This window comes from Pantherophis guttatus, chromosome 4, assembly GCF_059756535.1.
Source record: "Pantherophis guttatus breed Tessera chromosome 4, ASM5975653v1, whole genome shotgun sequence".
In the NCBI taxonomy this organism is placed as follows: Eukaryota; Metazoa; Chordata; class Lepidosauria; order Squamata; family Colubridae; genus Pantherophis; species Pantherophis guttatus.
Genome location: NC_142066.1, coordinates 42,046,192 through 42,069,980, shown reverse-complemented (window position 1 = coordinate 42,069,980; position 23,789 = coordinate 42,046,192). Strand labels below are relative to the sequence as shown.

Sequence of the window (23,789 nt, the reverse complement as noted above, 5' to 3'; positions counted from 1 at the left end):
TGGTGATTCCTGCTTTGAGTTTTTATGGGACCTACATATATAGACCTAAGCTGAGGACTGAATTTGGCACAGTTGTTCAGCAGAGGTTCAGTAATGGGGTCCCCCCCCCCCAAAAAAAAACACCTTTTGAGATCCCATATCCAAAAATCTGAAACTTGCACAGGGAGTATGTTGCATCACACAGAATTCACTATTTTTGGAATACTTTTTCCTTCAATGCCTTTAGATTTATAGTCCAGGAGCAAAGCCTGATGTTTAGCTAACATTTTTTCACATTGTTTTACTCTCCTACACCAACCTTAGTGTTATTATCCTCCCCATAAAATATGGGAACAGTTGTTCAGAGAAGAAGAGCAACATAGACCTGCATTGGAAAACCACTCATTGAGGACTTGGTACTGTAGCTGAGTGATGTGTGGCATTAATCAGATCTGAGTAATATTTGGACTTGAAAAAACAATAGGAAGCTGCACTCTCCAAAATCAACAGGACCAGGAAAAAACAAAATTTAATTTACATATATCGTTACAATTAATATTGTTGATTGTTCCTTGTCAATGTTTGTTCCCTGTCAACTTTCACTTTCAGTCACACTGAATCTATCATTCAGCACTAATGGAAGTGCTCAGGAAAGCACATGCAGGATTTTCATTTCACTTTTGGGTTGTGGACTGAATTCCCTGTATGAGCCAAGAGGAGAGGAACAAAAGCTTAGTGACAAAGTTATTGTGCTTTACCCACTGAAGATCCTAAATTTAACTCCAGTATTTAAAAATATTTTTCTGCCAGAAATTTTGGTGAACTGATGTCCGATTAGAATGGGAATAAGATTCAGGGTCTGGCCTTCATCAACTTAGGATCAGAAAAATGCTCCAGAAAGACTGCACTCTGGAAACATTTTATTGGGGGCAGGAGGGTCTGGGGTTAGTCTACTCTGTGCCTCACTGTGACATCGTCTTCTGCAAACGCTGGCAGCTGGGGCATATGCCTTCTGATTGGGCCTGCTGCTTCAGCTTCTCCAAAATGGGTGCCATTGCATGTTCAAACATCTTTCGCAGCACCTCTGTATTCACAATGCTGTAGCTGTGGGTGGGAACCAAGAGGTGAAAAAGAAAAGAAGAAAAGAAAAAAAGAGAAGAGATGCCATTTACATAGTCAGTCAATATACAACGTATGATAGGTTTTAGTCTTGAAAGAAAGAAAAACAGCCCAGGTACAGAGTCAAGGAAACTCCCTTCATGCAATGTCAGAAGAATGCAATTTGCTGCACTGAAAATAACATAAATATAAGCTATCTCTGGAAGTGATCTTATTTAACATAAATATGGCAAAGAAGCACTAGTCCAACTTAATATTGCTTTAGAGCAAATTCCCCTTTTTTCAGAACTGGTGAAGGGGGGTTCAAAATATCATTAGAAGAAAAGAGAGGAGGTAGGCAATATGTATGAAACATCTAAGCAGAAAAGAGAGTTTTAAAAAGCTGCCTTTTAAAAACCCAACTCTTGATTCTTTAAACATGCATGCCAATTACATGAGCTTTAGCAACTTAATTTTTTTTAAATAAATGAAAACAGATGTTCTCAGGAATCTAAAGCCAATGCCAGAGACTGGATTTTGTAGAAAACTGCATTTTCAGCAGCAGCCAATTAACTGTTTATGTGAGTAGTCAATTCACTTGCTTCTGTAATACTGAACCTTCTCTTCTGTGAACTGGAAAACTGCCATTACCTGCTGGTCTATGAAAGGAAATCTATAATATAAAGTCAGTATTTCTAGCTGACATACCATTCATAGGCTGCTTAAGCAAAAATTTTGGATAGTCCTTGAAAGAAAAATTGTAAGAGTTTATAGCTGTTCTGATATATCAGGCCCATCCAGTAAGAAATTATTTTTCAATCTTGGCAACTTTAAACTGGGTATATTTCAACTCATGCTCAATGAATTGTGAACTGGCTCAGGAATTTTGGGAGCTGATGTTCATACAGCTTAGTTACCAAGACCTGGCTTTCCCCCCAAATACTGGATGGGAGGTTTTTGTGCCATTTAACTGCTTAAAGATTTGGTTGGATGTTACTTTAGGAATTTTAATGTTGAGAGTTTATTACACATTGCTTTCTATTGGTGTACACTACCCTGTGTCAACTGGGAAACTATTAAATTGATTTAATCAGTCAATCCATCATGCTAAGTCATAATATGGTATGTTTGGTTTTATCTTAGTTTTTGTGGCCTGTGGGAATTATAAACCAGAGGTTATACCAAGGCCACCATCCATCTGCCATGCCAAAAACATCCCAAAATGTACTATCACACTTTAAAGGCAGAATGCCAAATTTCTATGGTATAGTTTTTGAGTCAAAAAGGGAAAGTAAGTCTGGAAATAGAAGCCAGAGTTCCATAAGTGAAATACATTTTTTCTCTTAACAATTTCAGACATAAGAGGAAATCTCTCTGGTATAGCATACCTCTTCTGGGATAAGCAAGTCACTGGAAGACCTGTTGCAACCACTAGCAGGCTGGGAAGTCCAGCAACAGTAGAGGCCCATCTGTGGTTTATGGCTTACAATAGTAAGACACAGACTATCTGTAATGCTTAGTTTAATAAATTGCAATTAAGCAAATCATTGCTTAGTGGTTTTATGACACTGCCCTGAGTGAAATGAAGGAAACCAAACCTAACTCTACATCCTTCCTTAGTCTAACCTTCTGATTCTCATTATCAGGTTGGTCTGTATTCTTCAATTCTGACTCAGAAGTTTAACTAGGTACCTGGAACATCTAGCACAATTAGGAGGCTGGTCGGATGCTTCCATATTCTTCAGTGTTGCAAGATGTCGGGATATGTCTTCCAGGAGTCCATCCAGGTCTGCCCGGACTTGAGTGAGAGATGCTGATGCCCGCTTTGCCCTGGCATAAAAGAAAGGGAAGACAGCAGCTGTAAGTGAAACGGCAAATTTCCACAATTTCCAAATTCATAGCCCTATAACAGCTCAATTTTGCCTGCAACATAGAACAATAGATTTTCTTATCTGTGGAGCATGTCTTGAAATTGGAGCGATCTCATTTTACACAGTCCAATTAGGTTGACTGAAGAATGGTGACTTCCTGGTTTGGGGTATTTGTGTTCCAGGAGAAGCTGCACACTCCCTGTTCCTCTGCATTTTATTCTCTCTTACTCTTCATTACAATGGGGGAAGTGGGGGAGCTGGATGAGGGATTTCATCTGCAACTGGAGACTTGTAAAAATTATGCTGAAGGACTCCCACGCACCCTGTTTATTCCTAATCTGATGTTTGAATTTTTCTACCATCTGATATGTTTGAAGCAAAGAGAGGCAGAATTAAATGTACACTGTTACAGAAAAAAGACCTGCTGAGAAAAAAGGCAGAGAGAAGGGATCATAGGCAGATTAATGAAGCTTGTCCTTGGAAGATCCACAAACATTAGAAAGCTTCACTTTTTAAAAGAAAAAATACAGTAATCAGTTACAAGGGAAACAAGGCACTAACTAATAATATACTAATATTCCCTACAGATGTGTAGGCTATAATACTGCATCAATACAAAATGAGGATCATGGAACTTGTAGTAAACTTTCCTAAACCACACCTCTATGGGGGGAAAACCCTAATATAAATATGTAGGGAGTAAACCCGATCACTACAAAGACTTGCTATCATTATCTAATAATAGACCTCTAGCTGAACTGGAAAGATTAACTCTAAGAAACAGTAATTAATGGTTTGTTCTTGCCTACATCATCTCTTAAATCTGGTCCTTCTTTCACTAGGAATAAGAGGCCCAAACTCAGAAGGACCTAAGAGAACTGGAGATTGGAGGAGAGACATGGCTGTCCAGCTTCAAGGGAGCCTCTTTGCTCAAAAAAAGGCACATACGCAGCAGAGACTTCATCCAGTTCTTCCTTCAGCATCCTAAGCTCCTGGCCTTGTTCCACTTGTACCCTTTCCCTCTGGGGAAGCACTCCCTCCAAGCACAGCCCCAGCTGGGCCAATAGTCGCAACACCTCCTTCTGGGCCAACTCCAGCATGCATTTCCTAAAGTGAGATGTGATAGAAAGAGACCAGTTGGAGGATATCTTGTTGCCTCTGTCAAAATAAAGGCTCCTCCCCTCCCATTCCCTCTTCAGAGAGGTACCAAGAGAGCAGCAGTGCACTACTGGAGTTCCCTCTCCCCAAAGATAAGCAACTTTGGGGATGTTGCCATCATGCTACTAATCAAGTACAAAACTTGTTTGGAAACCCCACTCGCCATCCCCTGGTCCACCAATTGAGGCCTTACCAACGAAAGTCTTCTATTTGAACCTGTTGCTGTAAGTTACAGAGTTTCTCCTAAACAGAGTGGAGGAAGTAACAGAGACAAAATAAGATTAATTTGGGATATTGAGTATATTTATGTGCTGCTCTCTTTTCCAATTAGCATGCTGATATAGTAAAACGTTTTATTAGAGTTCAAATCCACAAAGAAAGTAACAGGGAGCAACAGAGGTAACAAAATATCTTGGCATCCTCCAGATGTTATAGATCACAATGCTCTTAATTCCCAACCATATAGCTGGACTAGCTAGGCACTCCAGTTGTAGTAGTCCAATACATCTGGAGAATGCCAGCCTGGGAAAGGCTAACATAGAACAAAGTTATTCTTGCTGGCGGTTATGTGTATGTGTGCGTGTCTCAATTACTTTAATTTCCCTTGGGAGCATCTGGCGGGGCAGGAGTCAAAGAAGTCAACATGGCAGTTGTGATCACTTGATTAAATCCTGTCCATTTTGTTACATGCATTGCAACAAGCTTAAAACTGGACCAGGACTCCAATTAGGTGATTCCAACTATCTTATTTAACAAGCTGATTTGTTTCTTCATTTCCTTTCCTTCCTGCCCAATGGGCTGCTGGAACAATTGGTCACCTTGGCTTGGCTTGGCTGCAGATGTGGTACACAATTGGGCTAAAACAAGAGGAGGAACATATTGTTCATCTGAAAAATATCCTTCACCTCAAAGTGAACCTGTAGAAAACACAACTCAGCAAATCCTCAGAAGGATGCAGTCTTGTGTTGCTTTCTTTTTGAGTGTTGGTGATGAAATCCAAATAATTCCAAACTTTTTGAATTTAATAAGAGGCTAAATGAAATGGATAAACTGCAGGATCACTTAGGGAATTTAAAACAAGGGACCGTTCTTCTTCCAGAAATCCAAGGATGGGCAAAATGGAGAATTTGCACTACTCTTTCCTCCTCTTCCTCTTATTCCCCCTTTTATTTAGGAGTCTACAGAGGACAGCAACTAATTGAATGTGGCTGTCTTGACACTTAACCATATAATACTCAGATAACCCACCAGGAAATGATATGACCATAGATAACTCTGGTGATTAATTGGATTACCACCCCAACTTTGAATGAGAAACTCTAGCTGGCAAGCTGACTTCTAACTCTTCTGGTTCCTTCCAGTGCTATTCCTTTCAGGGGACTTGGCTAAGAGAGGAAGGGACTGGCCCAAAGACCCCCCACTCCCTCCCTCTCTCAGCCCAGCCTCCCCAAAGGGATATGGTTGGAAGAAACCAACCATGTGTGTGTCTATAAGTGAGGACAGGACTAGAGCCAGTGTCCCTTCAGTGCCAGTCCAAAATTAATCCCTACACAATACTGGTGAGACTTTAAAAGCAAAATCTCAGAAAAAATAACAACAAACCATTTTCATATTGCTGTAAACTAAACTATACCACAAGAAATGAGGGTGCTTATTTTTCTTGTGCGCAGCTCCTTCTCCAAATTTTCCAACTATCATCTTGTGCATAGGTGAGCCTGGGAGAGCTTTGATAATTGATAGAGGACCTGAATTATAATCTCCTTAATTCCTAGTAGGGAATGGTTTTCTTCTGCTAAAAGGTTCATGCTTTGCGTTTTTTTAATTGAAAGAGAATCCCTTGATAAAAATGTAAAAAGGTAAAAGCAAAAATGGGTATCCTCTCTCTCTCTCACCTGCAAGTAGGCTGAGTTTTCTTCCAGAACGCTGGTCTTAATTTCAGCATCCTCCACAGATTTTGTCACCTTTCGGCAGCTTTCCTTCAAGAAATTTCAGGAGAGGGAAAAAAAACTCAGGTGGCAAAAGCAAGCAAAACAGGCAACAAGCAAGCAAAAGGAATGAGCTAATATGGATTTGCATTCAATGCTGTGCATCTCCTTTTCTATAAAAGTTTTTTCAATAAATTGGGGCAAGGAGGAAATTGAAAATTCTCCCATTTCTTTCTCTTTTTTAAAAATGATAAATCTAATCACTTGAACGTCTAGTAAAGGAGGAGTTCAATATCCATTTCATTACAACATTGGAAACAAACACAGCACCTCAGTAACTCTCTCCCACATACATCCAAATCTCCACTCCCAGGGATTTTCTTTTTTAAGGAAAACTATTTTAATATTCACAATTGTCCCTGTCATTTCACTGAATACATAATAAAAGCAAAAACAAATATTTAATTCTGCTTCGGCAATTCTAAAGCAAGCATTGTACCTGATGCCTAGTGTGCCCTGAGCTATCTGGCACCATTTGCCCATTTTCCATATACTGTTTTCTTCTAGAGAAAAAATGAACTTGGCAAGGGCGGATCCGCTTCAACCATCTGGTTCTGCAAGGCTTATCTTAACTGTCTTACAATGGAGCAATGCCCTTTTATAAAGAATATCATATTATGATCAAACTTGCATTGATCCAAGTTATCTGATGAATCACCTCGTCCAGTTAGGACAAGCCCATTCTACTAGATGACTCAGGGGCTAAGACGCCAAGCTTGTCAATCAGGAAGGTTGGCTGTTTAGTGGTTCGAATCCCTAGTATAAGTCTCCTGCGTGAGCAGGGAGTTGGACTAGATGACTTCCAAAGTCCCTTCCAATTCTGTCACTGTTACTTATACTGGCATGAGGGCCTACTTCAGAAGTCATCTGTCAAAGAACTCTGACTATCAGGATCAGAAAAAGAGTCTTATCTGCCACAGCACCCATCCTTTGGAACATCTTATTGTCTAGGGCAGGGATATCAAACTCAATTTCATTGAGGGCCACATCAGGGTTGTTTTTGACCTCAGGGGGCTGGGGGAGGGGGTCATGGCCAAGGTGAGCATGGCCAGCTGAATGTCACTCATGTGGGGAGCACCTGTGGTGGCCAAGTGCTAAGGAAGGACTTCCCTGAGACCCTCCCTCACTTTCATTATAATCTCCTTCCTTCCTTCATCATTTTCCTTCCCTCTTCATTCTCCTTTCTTCTTCCTTCTCCTCTTTCCTTCTTCCTTCTTTGCTCTCTTCCTATCTTTCCTTCTTTTCTTTTTTCTTTTTCTTTTTCTTTGTATTTCCTCTTTTCCTTTCTCCTTTCCTGTCCCTTCTTGCATGCTCAAATGCAAAAGAGCAAACATTTCTCCTTTTGTTTTGTTTTTAGTTTTTTTTGCTAGCCTTCTGCCAGCAAAAATGGAGCTCAGGGGGGCTACACGCAGCCTCCCCAGGCCGTTTTTGGCTGTAAACAGGGGCTGTTTTCCCTGGGAGAAGGCTGCAAGAGGCCGTCACAACCAAAAACAGGGTCCATCATGGCTGAAAACAGAGCTTCATTTTCACTAGCATGGACCAGACTTTTGCTGTTTCCAGGGCAGCCTCACAGGCCAGATCTAAGCACTCCACGGGCCGCCCACAGGTCTTGAGTTTGACACCCCTGGTCTAGGGTAAGATCTATCCCCAGCTTCCGATTCTTTCATAAGAGCTTGAAGACCTGATCTGCCAGTTGGCCTTGGGACCAAATGAGGGAAATTCCACCCTGGAGGTGGTTGCTGAATTGATGGCAGACTCCCCCCTCCCCTCCCTGTGTCTCTCTGCTCTCCACCCACCCATCTTTTTGGTTATCATATTGATAACCTTGTATTCTCTTGTGCTCCTTTTTCATTGTTTATTGTATGAGTTCTATTATTTTACTTCTGTTCTATTTACAGTCTTTTCATTTTTATTACTGTAAACCGCCTAGAGTAGCACCACAGCAGAGAAGCAGCAAATAAATTTAACAACTAACAAACAAATAAATAAAATAATCATTGTATGTAGATGCAATAGCTCTGTGACAATGCCTGTAGTGTAGACTGTCAGAACCAGGAGGGGGACAAATAGACTCAGACTGAACCCAACCAAGATGATGTTAATTCAAAAGTCAAGGAATCTTCCTTGACCTACAGCTCCTGTTGTAAGATAGGTCACGAAGGTTTTTGCCTTGAGAAAAGAAGTGCCTGCAAATTGGCTTGGGACAATTATATTTGGTTTGTGGATAATTGTGTTATGACTATATATGAATTATAATTGTATTTGCTTATAATGTTTTAATTGTATGCTTATTCCAATGGATTAAACAGTAGAAAACCCAGAGTGTGATCTCGCAGTGCTCCAGGTTGGTCTCTGAAAGCCTGACAGATTTTACATAGAAAACCAGATCACCATTAGAATTCTTTCTCATTCTGCCTAAACAAGCAGCTGTGAGCTTGACCAAAGTTTGGAGCAGGGTCTGACAGGAGTCTAGTTGGGTAAATGCAAGGCCGTATCTTATACATCCAAAGCTGAGTTGTTGTCAGAATTTGCTCCCACACTGCTTGGACATCAGCAACCAGGTTTTCCAAGCAGAGCTCAAAAAGTAAAGCCAACAAAAGAGGCAAAATTAAATCTGATTTCATAAGATGGACAGAATTTAGCCTCTCCTCCCTCAAATTGGTCAAGTGAGTCAGATTGAAGCATTCTTACATTGGTAGCCTTGGGAAAGAGACTAATTCCATTCTATATTCCTGAGTATAGAAGCAGAACGAGAATTGTGAACCTGAGAGTCTAAAATTTCAGGTATGTAGTAGCCTATACAAATAACCTACAGCCTCCAGACCTGCAGATTCTGAAGATGGTGGGTGACCTTGGATGTCTTCTCTTTGAGGCTGGTGATAGAATCCTTGGCTCGTAAGAGGCCACTATTACTCACTTCCTGCTGGGAGAGAATGTAAGAGGGAACTGATCAAGCAAATCATAACCCACTTACTTCTGACTAATACACACTTCCAGACATTTATTTCAGTCTCAATGGTTTTAAAATGGAGAGGGGGCAGCTGTCAGGTATGAACCACCACATCCACATATATAGTGTTCAAACTATTTTATTGTTCTATGTCTATTTCACAGGAATTTTCCCAGACTGCAGTTTTGTATGGGAAAGACAAGGCTCAAAGCATGGAGGGGTGAGTGGATGTTAGACCTTGCCTCTTGTGTTTATATAATGAGTCCAAGTGAATTCCCTGCTTTACCCCTTCTCCCAACCGGGACAGTTGCTTAACAGCATCATCTGAAAAACATTCTCTATATCTTAAGAGACTTAAGATGGGTCTTTTAGGGATCTAAAAGTTCATTACTGATACTTAGAATATTTCAATGATACAACTGCCAATAAAATAGAAATTAAGTGTGTATGTACAATATACTTTTCATACCCCGGGGGGTGGGGGGGGAGTTCAAGGCAAAGGGGACAAAGAAATATTTGGAAAAATATAAAAGGCCATGCTTGGGTGTAGAAAGTAAATGAAGAAAAGGGAATGGCACAAAGAGATCAATATAGAAATAGGACTGCAGAAGAATAAAATCTTCAAGAAAAGTATATTTTCAGGAAAAATATACAAATACACTGTTAAATTCAGGATTGGTAAGAACATGAAGTTAACAACAAATTTTTTAAAAAAACTAAAATAAACGTTCAAATTGTTTGCCCAAACAATCCCAACATAAAGAAATAGGAATTATTTCCTAGAATTTTGTAGGAGGCCCACAAATTGAATTATTTTCTACAAATACAGGGTTATGATCCTCTAGCTCTTGAATCAATTGCAACCTCTGACCAGACATCCAAGACACCCTCAGAAGCATTCCTGAATTTGCAAAAGCATCAGTAAGGGATTCTTTGTTTGGCTTAAACCTTGATTGTTACATATTAATACCAATTTAATTTTCCTCTGAATATGAAGCTGGAAGAGAGAATAGAAGATATAGACAAAACTAGACGTTCCAACAGGATTGACTCTTTCTGTTCACTAAGGAAAGATGAGAGACTTGGAAGTAACATCATTTGAAGTGGAATATGGACTGAAAAGATATATAGACTCAAAGCCCATCAAGAATACAAACCTTTGAAGGAAAACCTTAAAAGGAGTTTTATCACCTGAAAAACAACTTTATTATGGCATAAAAGTAGCTCTAGAGACCTAATCAAGTTATTTTTTAAAATGTCATAGATTCTTTTGGGGGGAGTGGGAGGAATAAATATTTTTTATTTGTCTATTATTAGAACAATGTTTCAGGGATGGATGCTTAATTGACAAAGCAGCACAAGGTATGTGTGACTGTGACTCATTGCCTCACCTGCTGGCTGGAAGTATCATCTTCATCTTCTGACCAAGCTGGCTTGATGGGAAATAGAAGATCCCGCCGTTCACCCCCTGCTCCTCCTGGTGGACCCCCATCATCTGTGGATTCATTCTCCGTGGTGGAATCATCACGTTCCCCATCAGTTAGATTCAGAAGAGAAACATTAGTGCAAGCAGAAGAACGCTTCAAATTCAGATTGGGACTTTCACTGGTAAAATGGGGTTCAACTCTGGATTGGGAAAAAGTATATTCATTATCCTTAGATATAGTACTAGACTACTTTATTTCTTACATAATATAGAAGAGTGATAGCAATAGCACTTAAGACTTATATACCATTTTACAGTGCTTTACAGCCCTCTCTAAGCAGTTTACAAAATCAGCATATTGCCCCCAACCATTTGGGTCCTCATTTTACCCACCTCAGAACGATGGAAGACTGAGTCAACCTTGAGCATGTTGAGATTTGAACTGCCAAATTGCAAGCAGTCAGCAGTCAGCAAAAGTAGCCTGCAGTACTGCCCACTAACCACTGCACCACTGTGGCTCAGATAGGTACCACAAAGGACTTTCTGATGCTTTGATGCTAACATATTTTTTTGGCAAACTAAGATTTTGGGATTACTGTATAGAAATCCCACAAAATTATACTGAAAATTCTGAGAACTGAAGTCCAACATGTTGGTAGGCATCTGGTCTTAGTTCGTTATTACATCATTTATATTCCACCCCCAAGCCTAACAAAATTTTGGTGACTCACATAAAATCCTAGCCATCTCTCCAATAAATTGCAATAGCAGAACAGGGAGCAGACTGTTCCAGGAGATAGATAGAGCAACAGTAAAAAATGTTCCCATTCCCTAACTTCTTGAAGTGGGACAGAATCCTAAGAAATAGCACAGCACTTATTTGAAGAAGGTCAGTCCTAAAGTAGCACACTCTAAATCATGGAAGGCTTTAGCCTTCAGCATTTTATACAAGGAAATTTGTTAATTAATGCAGAGACCACAACATAATGCTGCCCTGCTGATCTCAGCTCGATCTCAGCTTGAAAGTTGTGAGCGCCAACTATAGTTTTAGGTAATCTTCAAAGGTAGTATGATATTCCAACACATTGGAATAAACAGGTAATGAGAATAAGAGGGACTATTGCCAATGTCTTCCACTCTCAAGGGACACAACAGAAAACAAGGCAACACTTGGAAAAAGGCTTTCCTGATAATAGAATTCACCTGCTAATCTTAACTCTGTCAAGGAATGTGAACCTCTCTAAAACCAACACTGTGGCACAAAATAAGACCAATTGTTTCTGAACAAGCAATAACATCTTCTTGCTATGATTCGGTTTAACGTTATTTCTTGCCATCCCATTCAGTCTCTCAATTTTCACACACTGCATGAGGATCTCTCCTCTGCATTTTCTGCTCTGTTAAGGCTTCAAAGTTTGGTATAGTAACTCTCCCTTCAAACTAACAAATGACCTCTCCCAGTGGTTTCATTTAAATAATAAACAGCAGAGAAAAAAAGAATCAAATCTTGGGACATTGTATGTTCAAGTGTCCCAAGGTCTCACTTTACTTCTCTTGCTATTACCAAATATAACCAACCACTCGGTTATGAAAGAATGGAACCACTGCAGAATAAGGCCACCCACCCATCCACTTGCGCGCGCGCGCGCACACACACACACACACACCTCTTAGATAGTCCAGAAGAGTATCACAATCAGTGGTACAAAACTTTACTGAGAAGTCTAAATGAACAAGGACATGGCCCAGGCATCCCACAAGAGCAACTGAAAGAGTTTCTGTAGCACAGCCAGATCTGAGAAAACTGGAACGAAAGAGATCAAACTATACACTTTATCCAGTATTGTCTGCAACTGACACCCCACTATTTTCTTCAAGATCTTCCTGAAAAAAAGAAAGTCTGGAGACCTGACAGAAGGTATCCAACACAAGCAGATCATGAGCCATCTTCTTCAGGCTATGGAGGATACCACTTCCTTTCTTAAGGAAGCAGAAGCATTAACTTCCTCTCAAATATGACCACAAATACATGCATATAGAGGAGCTAGCTGAACATGAATTCAAATTGCTGATGGCAAAATGAATGTCACGGAGAACCCCGTCTGCTACTCAAAGTTCACAAGATCAAATCAAGCCCCAAAAGACCTTTTCAGATGTTGTCCCTGCCACTGTATTAGATTCTGCCCCTAAGAAGTCTAAGTTAGTTCGAAGTCTTTAGGAAAAGCTACGTCTATGAAAAGTCATCCGAAGAAATAAATCAAACAAATACAAAGCCAGGATTCTTGAAATCTCAGTGACAACCATATTAAGGTGCAATTTCTTATCTAGTTGAACACATATGTCTTATTTAAGAAAGCAATATTAAGATCAATGTACATAGAAGCCCTGGATATTTATCCAGCACTATCTTTGGAACCAGAAGATGAAGAAGAGAACAGGAAGGATTTTTTCCCATTTGCTTGGGCTGGAATCAGAAATAAGTCTCTAGAAAGCACCAGGGTGGATTTGATTTAAATCGAGTTGATTTAAATCACAATTTAAATCATGATTTAAATCACTAGTAAAAAGGCTTGATTTAAATCAACTCAATTTAAATCATAATTTTTAAAGAGCAACTGTCATCCCTGCTACTCCTTTGACCCACTGTTGACTCACCGATAGTCCCAGTGTTGCAGAATATACAGCCTCATGCTACATAACTAAGCTCCATTTCATGCTTAATAAACTAAATTATTTATGTATCTTAAATAGAAAACTATCTTACGATAGATTTTCACCTCAAAAGTTTTTTATTAAAATAAATTCACTAAAAATCAAAAAATCCCATTTAAATCAAAACAATCCCATTTAAATCAAAAAAATCTGATTTTTTTTTAAAAAAATCATTGATTTTTATCCACCTGGAAAGCACAGGGAGACAGCAAAGATTTGTATATTTTCCCCAAAAAGTAAACTGAGAGTGTGAATTCATGGGTTTAAATCCAGGCAATGTATGCAGAAGAAGGGCTGACTGACTTTTGAGATATGAGCAATGGCTCTGCAGGTTGTTAGAACCAGTGCTGTGGAGTCAGAGTCGGAGTCGGAGTCGAGGAGTCGGAGTCGGAGTCAATTTTGGGTACCTGGAGTTGGAGTCGGAAGTACAAAAACTGAGGAGTTGGAGTCGGAGTCGGAGTTGGAACATTTATCTCCCGACTCCATAGCCCTGACAGTGCTGTGGAGTCGGAGTCGAGGAGTCGGAGGAAATTTTGGGTACCTGGAGTCGGAGTCGGAGTCGGAAGTACAAAAAACGGAGGAGTCGGAGTCGGAACATTTATCTCCCGACTCCACAACCCTGGTTAGAACCCCAAACCTGAACAAGCTAGAAACAAGCCAGTGGTGGTGTGAGATGCTCTCCTAAGCCTGGGTTAATAGCAATAACCACTATTGCAGTACCTGCTTTAGATCAGATGAGATCCACTGCCCACTTAGCCTAGTGTTGGACTACATTCATTCATCATTCTCAGCCAGTTTGACTCTACAGGCTAAAAATTCTTGGAGTTATAGCCAACAAAGCTGGGATCTGAGGGCAGCAATTTTCCATGATCTGAAGGAAAAAATTTGTGTGTGTGTGTGCATCTTCTACTACCAGAGGCCTTTTTACCTGGAGATGCCATAGACTGAATCTGAAACCTTCTGAACACAAAGCAGATGTGCTACTGTGCATCCTGTTTCCTATATGGTCTCACATGCTGCAGGTAATGAATTCTACCTCCACCCTTTACCTTCCCAGGTGACCCACCCATGGAAAGAGACGGCTTTCTTCTTTTTGGGGAAGCCTTTGATGCTAGTAGGCTTTCCCAGCTGATCCTTGGTGCCCTGAGCCCGACTCTCAATCCCTATTGGCGTGTCTCCAGCCTCATTTATTTCTTTGGACTGCCAGATGGTCTTCACCACAATGTTGGCCATTATAGGCTGGGTCGATATCTAATATGAGCACAAATTTTCTTGCCTGCACCACACCAGGAAACATCTATTACCACAAGCCAACTGGCTTTCTAGGTAGGGCAGGAATCTTCCAGATGCTTTCATGACCTCACAACAGTTGCCATGGAGTTGGCAATCACAATCTTTCATCCACCATTGTACCACCAACAATCAGCACAGTCTTCAATGAAAAGAAAAGTAATTCAAATAATTCTTTCCTAATTTGAAAGAATTGCATGGATTAAGCTGAAGAAATATATTGAACTGCTAATCACCTTTTTCTTTTTATACCTTTTTATACCTTGCCCAGGTTAGCTATGGTTTGTTAGATTTCTACAAATCAGAGTTAAACAATCAACCAGATTTACATATCACACACAAATTTATTTATTTATTTAATTAATTAAATTTCTATACCGCCCTTCTCCCAAAGGACTCAGGGTGGTGTACAGCCAGAAATAAAACCATGACAACAGAAAAATTAAAAACAAATTAAAACAATTAAATCAATTGGCTGAAAATTCTACTAAAACAACCCATTAAAATAGTAAAAATATTATTATTATTTAGGCCAGCCCTGCTTGTTGGAATAGTAATGTTTTTAGGGCACGGCGAAAGGTACGCAGGTCGGTAATCCTATGAATCTCCGGGGGCAACTCATTCCAGAGGGTAGGGGCCCCCACAGAGAATGCTCTCCCCCTGGGGGTCGTCAGCCGGCATTGTCTAGCTGACGGCACCCGGAGGAGACCCTCTCTGTGGGAGTGTACCGGTCGATGGGAGGCTATCGGTGGCAGAAGGCGGTCTCCTAGATACCCAGGGCCCATGCCATGGAGCGCTTTAAAGGTGGCAACCAACACCTTGAATCGCACCCGGAAGACCACCGGGAGCCAGTGCAGCTCACGCAGGAGCAGTGTTACATGGGAGCGTTGGGTCGCTCCCATAATTACCTGCGCGGCCGCATTCTGGACCAGTTGGAGCCTCTGGGTGCTCTTCAAGGGGAGCCCCATGTAGAGAGCATTACAATAGTCCAGAAGGGAAGTGACGAGGGCGTGAGTGACTGTGCGTAAGGAGTCCCGATCCAGAAAGGGACGCAACTGGTAAATCAGGCGAACCTGATAAAAAGCCCCCCGGGCTACAGCCGTCAGGTGGTCTTCCAGGGACAGCTGCGAGTCCAGGAGGACACCCAAGTTGCGAGCCCTCTCTGAGGGGGTCAAGATCTCACTCCCAATAGTCAGTGATGGAGTCAACTGACTATGATGGGACGCCAGAAACCACAGCCACTTGGTCTTGGAAGGGTTACGTCTGAGCTTGTTCCTCCCCATCCAGATTCGTACAGCTTCCAGGCACTGGGACATCACTTCAAGGGCATCATTGGGGTGGAAATGTACAGCTGAGTGTCATCAGCGTGCTGATGGAAATCCACCCCGAAGCCACAGATGATCTCGCCCAGCGGCTTCACATAAATGTTGAACAGGAGGGGTGAGAGGACCGACCCCTGTGGCACCCCACAGACTAGGCGCCTTGGGGTCAACCTCTGCCCCCTGCCAACACAGACTGCATACGGCCAGAGAGGAAGAAGGCGAACCACCGCATAACGGTGCCCCCCACTCCTAAACTCTCCAGCCGGCGCAGCATGATACCATGGTTGATGGTATCAAAAGCCGCTGAGAGATCTAACAGGACCAGGAAAGAGGAACAACCCCTGTCCTGAGCCCTCCAGAGATCATCGACCAATGCGACCAATGCCGTTTCCGTGCTATACCCAGGCCTGAAACCTGACTGGAACTGATCCAGATAATCATCATCATCCATAATGATCATCATCATTATGCATCAAAGTTCACACCAAGTAATAACTCAAAATCAAATAAACTATATTACCAGTATGATTTAGATACGTAAACCCATACATTATATAAAATTTTAAAGCAATATATTTCAATGGAAATAATTATGATTATTGAGATCCTTTCTACTTTCTATTTCTTCCGTATCTTTCAGAAGTATAACATCTGAAGAAGTCTACAAAGATAGTGTATCATTTGCTGTATATTTTCTATATCAACATGAAACTTTGTTTCCAGTCCTCTGGCAGTAACTCAAAAGTAATTACAAAGAGAATTTAGGAAGTAAACTTTAAGGTCATACTTGACTGCACTGCTTGCAACTGGGATTCAATAAAAAAAATTATAAACTGCATCCAATTGATTGTCAGCATTTGTCAGTACTGTAAACCATGTTGGACTTAAAAGTCACAGCAAAGACTCCAGGTTGAGCTGAAGATGAAATGACATTATTGGATGTTACCAAATGATAATATCCAAAGTATTATTTGAAAAAGTTATTTATGAAGTGAAACACATAACTCATGAACTATTGAAGACACCTGATTGATTGCTCAGTGGGCTGGTTCAAATGCAACAGTATTAAAGACTAGTACAGGTAGTCCTCATGACCACAATTGAGCCCAAAATTTCTGTTGTTAAGAGAGACATTTGTTAAGTGAGTTTTATTCCATTTTACAACCTTTCTTGACAGTTGTTAAGTGAAGCACAGTTCTTAAGTTAGTAACGCAGTTTTTAAGGGAATCTGGCTTTCCCATGGATGCTGCTTGTCAGAAGGTCACAAAAAGTGATCTCATCACCCCAGGGACACTGAAACCATCATAAATATGAGTCAGTTGCAAAGCATCTGAAATTTGATCATATGACCATGGGAATACTCCAATGGTCATAAGTGTGAAAAATGGTCATAAGACACTTTTTCCAGTACTGTTATAACTTTGAACGGTCACTAAATGAACTGTTGTAAGTCGAGGACTACCTGTATTGCTCTACAGTAAATCAAAGAAAAAAATTCATATTTCTTTTGATCAATATGAAGTGTTGACTAACCACAATAGTTTAGTCGATGTTATGCTTAACCACCTGAATATACCCAACTGAGTGGGTTCACATTCCACAATCAACTGACCTGATATCAAGTTATTCTTTCTCAACTCAAACCTATTTAGGATTGTTGCATTGGTCTTAAAATGAGAAGACAGCTCCAGATATGCCAATTTGAACTCCCAAAGAAAAGGCAGGATACGAATGCAATAAATATATTCATTGGCTAGTTTCCACATAACATGAAACCATAATCTGATAAATGAAAATCCACCTATACCTTAGCATAATATACATACCATACCATTATGATATGTCAAACAAAGCTTTAACATTTCCCCTTAGTGTTATGCATTAATCAAACTATTTCAGGCAGTTTTCGAAGCTGTATTCAGGTAACTTAAAGGCATCTATGTACCAAATAAGCTAAGCCACAGGTTTCCATGCACCACCATAAAAACAACACTCACACCTTCAATTTCCTTAGACCCCGCACATCCTGGACATAAACTGTTTCAACTCCTACCCTCACAACGACACTATATAGAGCACTGCACACCACAACAACTAGACACACGAACAGTTTTTCCCCGAACGCCATCACTCTGCTAAATAAATAATTCCCTCAACACTGTCAAACTAGCTACTAAGTCTGCACTACTATTAATCTTCTCATCGTTCCTATCACCCATCTCCTCCCACTTGTAACTATATGACTGTAACCTTGTTGCTTGTATCTTTATGGTTTATATTGACTGTTTCCTAATATGATTTGATTGCTTATTTGTATCCCATGACTATCATTAAGTGTTGTATCTTATGATTCTTGACGAATGTATGTTTTATTTATGTACGCTGAGAGCGTATGCACCAAGACAAATTCCTTGTGTGTCCAATCACAGTTGGCCAATAAAGAACTCCTATTCTATTCTATTCTATTCTATTCTATTCTATTCTATTCTATTCTATTCTATTCTATTCTATTCTATTCTATTCTATTCTATTCTAGTTCCTACACTCATACACGCCTACATTCATGAACAGGCGGGTCAAATGATTTATTAAAAGTATTACAGGAAAAATATTTCTCCAAAAATATTGGGAAAAATGAATGGGAAAGCAAAGGAAGCAGAAATGTAAACGCTGGAGAATATGTAACATTGTGGCCCATCTAAAAAAAACGGAATATACCTGTGGTTTTAGTCCTAATGAAGTAAGAGTTTTTTTTTCCCCAAGGAAAGCAGCTCGGTTCCCAGGCCTCTCTCCTCCGCAGCCTTTCTTTTGCCGCCGTTCCACCGCCAGCCTTTTTCGGCCAATAAACCAGGGACTTGGGCTCGGAGGACGTGGCCTTCTCGCCCAATAACAGCTTCCAAAAACTCTTCCCCGCCCAGCAGCGAGCCGAGATTCAGCTTTGCTGATTTCGCAAGAACCATCACTCAAGCCGAAGAGGAAATGGGCGGGGCAGCCTTTGACTGACATTTCTTAAAACCTATCAAGATATTCAAACCGAAGGGGCACAGCGGGAGGCCGGCTTAGGTGGGCTTCTTGTGAACCTACGTCCAATGGAAAATGCAGAGCCGTAGAGGGGACTTATTTGACATTAAGATTCACCGGATCCAATAGGGAGAAGAGCAGGCGGGATTTAAACCTACCGACCAATCCTTTAGAAAGCTGGATCATTTCTGTCAATAGAAAGCACCGCGGGTTTGAAAAGCGGCGCCTCTGCCCAATAGGGAGTGAAAACGTTTCGTGACGGATGGAACGAAGGGCCAATCGGATATGTTTGGGTCGGTTCGGTGCAGCTGGGCCAGGTTCGGGCGCGGAACGGAGCATTGCCCTGGTCCCGATCCTCTATCGTCACCATGCCGGCCGTTTCCAAGGGAGACGGGATGCGGGGCCTGGCCGTATTTATCTCCGATATCCGAAACTGTAAGTGATTGCGACTACCGGGAAGACAGGCGGGCAGAGGGGGATCCTTCAGAACCGAATGAATCCTGTAAATGCTCGGGGAGGGAGGGAGGGGGGGGGCTTTGGACCTTGGGGAGAATTCGGGCGGGTGGAAGCGGCCTGTGATTGTGCTCGGCGGCGGCGGCAGAGTTAAGTGGGGGGTTTAGTGGGGTTGTGTGTGGGGGCGGAGGGGGCTCAGTCGACTGAAGGCGAAAGACTTGAACCCCGGGGAGAGACGGTTGCTGCCCGATCGTCTGCTCAGTGGGGCTTCGGAAAAGAGAAAGCAGGTAGGCTGAGGAGGAGGCCACCTAATGTCAGGATAAGGGCGAGGCTGCCCCAATCGCCAGACATGCCCGCCGTTCGGATAGGCAGAGGCCTGTCAGTCACTGGAGGAGGACACAAGTTGGGTAAAGATGGCACAGGCAGCGGGGATGTTGGTTAACTGAAGGCGTGTGAACGTGGATATCGTTCAACTTGGGATTTGTGTCTGATGTGGCTATTTTGCTTAATCCGGATTTTTAAAAAAAAAAAAATTAAAGAGGGCGGTGGGGAGAGAAGTGGAAAAGTTGCTTAGCGGGGTGGAAATTGGGGGTCGTGGCCATTATAGGGGAACCGGAGTGATGGAGAATAAGAAAAGGGTTCCGAGATTTGCTTAGGGATAAGGTTCCATCCCTCCCACTTCCTGCTGCCCCCATCCAAAGATACTGCCTGGAGGTAGACAGCTGTCATATGACAGATGGATAAATACAGTATGCTTGCTAACTGCAATAGGCTAGGGCTTGCTTTTGTAAATTTGGGGGAAGATTGTATGCATTGGGCAGTCTGTGTGTGGTGACTTAAAAAAAAGAGCTCTTTTTTTTTTTATTTATTTAATTTGGCTCTTGGGCCTTTGCAGAAGGCCTTGATTGTAGACTCACTATATTTGATACAAAAGTCCTTGAAATTACTTCTCTGTACAGTATTTCTTGTTGCTAGTCATCTGGATTTTTGCAGCCTAAAATATAAGCCTTATTGCAGGGATGTTGCTGCAAAATAAGGGGTTGCTATTTAGAATCTCCATAAGAGTAAGAAAGATTGAGGAATTCAGATTGTCCTAAGGAAAACAAGTGAAACCAGGGAAGGCTTCTAATCACTATAAATTGTCAGCTTTTCTATGGCATTCATGTCCCATTAATATCAATTTGAAACTGGAGATGTTTTAATTGTCATTGAAGTCAAATGGGTGAGCCTGATGGAGCATAGTTAAGGCATATATTTCTAGCTTCCTTCAGTAATGCTGAAAAAAAGTATCCAATTACTGGCTTTGATAGCATGTATTCAGGCCCTTATTTTTCAGATATTCTTCTTTAGTCATGAAAAAAACTCTAATGATCAGGAGACCAAGAATGTTTCAGTATATTTTAAAATGTAGAGACTTTAAGTCAGATCTAGATTTTTTTTTTTGTTTAGACTTTGGTATGGTTGTTTCATTGTGGCTGAATACTAATATTACATTTGTTTGATTCAATCTTTTTTTCCCTAGTTCCATCTCAGGAATCCTAATATTTGCTCAAACTCTTCCTTTTTTCAGCAAATGAAAAAGCATTTTGCAATGTTACTTTTTGCAAGAGTAATACATGCAGTAAAGCTAAGTAGCAGTTGCTAGAGCAGTTTTCTGTAGAGTGGAATCAACAGAGCTCACACAATCTTTTTTAGGCTCCGACTGGCTGATTTTCCTCTAATCTAAATCATCCCTGCAGTTCAATGAAAAAGTCTAGATATAAGCATGATAACTCCACTATTCTGGAAAACATATTAACTGATTTGATTAGGTAGTTGTAATTATGTTGCAACAACTTCTATATACTGAAATTTCAGGGAAAGTCATTCTGTAGCCATGTGAATTGGCTTAGCACCAGCAGACCATATAAGCCAATTTGCTTGGAGGCAGAGGTTTTCCATTTGTGGGATTCTTGGCCCTAGTGCCACAGCAGCTAGCCTTTAATATCTCTAAAAATATTACCAGAAGAGACTATAACTCCATGGTGGTGGTAATGCACATTCTTTGCATGCAAAAGATTTTATGCCATTGAATTATTTGAAAGCTTCAACTAAAACAGGATTAGGCAATCTAATGGTCTTCAGATTTCAGGTGATAACTCCCATTACTCAAAGCCAGGAATTATGGGAGTTGTTGTGCAAACAACAAGGTTTTGAGGTTGCTCATAGGAGTGATTAAAATGGGTAAGAGCTTTTATCTGAAGAAGAAAAAAACATTACAGAGCAACGGTGCTTTAAAATAGTACAGTTTCTTCTGTACTAGGGATTGTGACACACTTCCAGAAAGGTATTGTCCTAAAACAGCCAAATTGGAAAGGAAGGTTCTGTGGCTTTAACAGTTGTGAGGAAGATGGTATTTTTGTTAGATGCAGCTTGTCATGCATAGACAACAAAAGCTGCTGCCACCAACATTTCTTTGTAAAAGCAGCAATTAAAAATGAAGAAGCCATGTCCTTCTTGTCCAATTCCCATCCTACGTTTCAGAAAATACCGGTACTCTGTTTATAAATAGTGTAGATTGGTGAATGAACAGGACCTGATGTTTTTTGCTGTTGTATAATCAGCAGAAATCAGCCATATATTTCCCAGGGCCTCAGGGTCCACATTTTAGGATGTTATGGGAGATCTTTGAATCACTAAATGAGCAGAAATGGATGCTGGCACTTGTGGGAGTGGAGAGAAATTTCAATAGCGTACAGATCGGATTGATTTAGACTTTATTTAGCAATAGTAAATGAAGCAATAAGAAGCCAGGGAAGCATTGAGGAATATGTGGGAAGAGCTATGTTCAAAAAGTTAGACAAAAGGCTGCATCTTATGTTAAACACATTTTTTGGGTGGAGGGAGATGTAAGAGGCCTTCTAACAAAATTGCATGAGATCTGATAGCCACATAATTAAGGAATGTCAAATTTCAAACTTAGGACTTTCTGATGTGCAAGAAAGCATAACTATGATGAAATCCAGACTCTAAAAAACTTCTGTGAACTTCCTGTTGGATGAGCAGGATGTGATAAATACAGTAAACACATTTTTATAGATCTGATGGCCACTGATTCCTGTGGCATGGATTGTTTTAGATATGCATTCATACATTCTTTGATCTTCTTGTTAAGTGGAATCTGTTTCTAGATTTTATTGAATTCTAACTCAGATAAGCCTGACCATAACCTAATGGACAAGGATTATGGGAATTGTAATCCAACATGTTCTGGAATTTCCCCACTTCTGAATATAGTTGCATCTACCCAGAGAGATGAACAAAGAGCTCTTACATTGCCTGTTCTTAAGGAACTGCAATTCTTAAGCAAAGAAAAGTTGGCAGGCCTCAGATTTCCTCAACAGGGTGCTATAGGACAAAAGGAGAGACCCCTATGAGTGTGATTTTTGTTTGAACATCCCAGGAAGGAAGGAAGGAAAGAAAAAGTTTGAGGAAACAGAGCCTTTTCTTTTTAGAGGCTGATTTCCCTGCCTCAAGACAGGGAATAGAAGTAGTAGTGTTTGGATCATTTGCTTTTGGCAGGTCGAAGAAGGAAGCATGTGTTTTGAGTTCTAATGCCTTCTTTGGTCATCTTCCTTTTATCTTTGGAATATGCATGCCAGGAAATGGACAAAGAAATATGATAGCCTTGAAAATATCACTTCCATGGTATGATGTAAATAATAGCACCTACCTTGTGGTAACTCCAATCACATTGGCAGTTAATCTGAAACTCAAGATGAGGGCTTGATGAAATAACATAGGAATAAACTCCAGGGTAATACATGCATGTATCTCATTATTCTTGTCCTTTGTATGAGTGGCTAATTCATTGTTAAATTATGATTTAAAGGAAGTTTATTTCTGGTTTGAATTGGCATTTTAGGACATAATTCTGTGATTGGAAGTCCAAGAAATAACCTTTTGAGGTGTGGGGTTTTTTTGCTTTCATTGAGAGAAGAATGAATGGGTTAAATATACTAGTACATTGTTTCACACTTAGAGGCAGATGGATCTACTTTAATTATATTTCTTAAATTATTATTTATCTCTTCTGAAGGAATTTGAGACATCTCAAATCAAATAATATTCCCTCTCATTTGCATCTTTCCTTTATTTTAGCACAACTTTCCCCACTATTAAACAGATCGTGCTGTACCTGTTGGTTGCATGGTGTTAAATAAGGAAACCTAATAGAAGAAATGGAAGAGAAGATATGACAATCCTAATTTAACAGAAAAGATATTGCTAGACTATTTAAAGCAAAGGGCTCAAAGCCCTTTACTTCCATTGCAGAATTTAGCAATTTAATTTTCTTCTATATTCATTTAAATAAAATCTAAAGGATATTATAGTCTATTATTGATGAATGAAATTGTTACCAGTCTCTACTGGCACCTGGGTTTATTAATATTGTACTTTTTAAATTAAAACAAAGGTACAGATGTGGCCTCCTACAGTCAATTTCTACGAATCAAGTAGCTAACTATGCTTCATGTACAAAGC

At 40.5% G+C, this 23,789-nt stretch overlaps 2 protein-coding genes and 1 long non-coding RNA gene across 9 annotated transcripts in view; 2 read left to right on the top strand and 1 right to left on the bottom strand.

Annotated features, from left to right (window-relative positions):
* Positions 1–484: 484 nt before the first annotated feature.
* Positions 485–14,519, bottom strand: LOC117664457 (testis-specific serine kinase substrate). 3 transcript variants are annotated; one of them, XM_034415364.3, is made up of 8 exons: positions 14,246–14,519; positions 10,433–10,667; positions 8,916–9,011; positions 5,999–6,082; positions 4,300–4,349; positions 3,897–4,055; positions 2,770–2,907; positions 485–1,083 (listed from the first exon to the last, which is right to left on the bottom strand). In XM_034415364.3, exons 1-8 carry the CDS (start codon positions 14,410–14,412, stop codon positions 942–944), a joined length of 1,071 nt encoding a protein of 356 aa, XP_034271255.1. In that variant the 5' UTR covers positions 14,413–14,519; the 3' UTR covers positions 485–941. The 3 variants fall into 3 exon arrangements, with proteins under 3 accessions (XP_034271255.1, XP_034271253.1, XP_087748146.1); XM_034415362.3 differs by having other exon boundaries at positions 883–1,083; positions 8,916–9,014; positions 14,246–14,518; XM_087892020.1 differs by lacking the exon at positions 3,897–4,055 and having other exon boundaries at positions 883–1,083; positions 8,916–9,014; positions 14,246–14,499.
* LOC148114068 (uncharacterized) lies at positions 2,722–6,250 on the top strand. The gene is made up of 2 exons (XR_015733767.1): positions 2,722–2,937; positions 3,791–6,250. It is a non-coding gene; the product is annotated as an uncharacterized LOC148114068 (long non-coding RNA).
* Positions 14,520–19,081: 4,562 nt separating the features above from the next.
* AP2A1 (adaptor related protein complex 2 subunit alpha 1) overlaps positions 19,082–23,789 on the top strand; it is a 73,233-nt gene continuing 68,525 nt past the window's right edge. For all 5 annotated transcript variants that reach the window (XR_015733764.1, XR_015733765.1, XM_060691562.2 and 2 more), the window contains exon 1: positions 19,082–19,247. Coding sequence is in view for 3 of the 5 variants with exons in the window: in XM_060691562.2 (XP_060547545.1) it covers positions 19,181–19,247 (67 nt within the window). In the remaining 2 variants the exon portion in view is untranslated. The remainder of the gene's footprint in view (positions 19,248–23,789) is intronic.

Bases quoted from the DNA above. Each gene is read 5' to 3' on its own strand.
- LOC117664457 (XM_034415362.3), bottom strand. From the start codon at position 14,412: ATGGCCAACATTGTGGTGAAGACCATCTGGCAGTCCAAAGAAATAAAT. The intron at 6,083-8,915 runs GTCTGGAGGCTG...AATTTCTTGAAG, and splicing joins ACCATCTTCAGAATCTGCAG to GAAAGCTGCCGAAAGGTGAC. The intron at 2,908-3,896 runs GTATGTGCCTTT...CTTTTATGCCAG, and splicing joins CTGGATGAAGTCTCTGCTGC to GGCAAAGCGGGCATCAGCAT.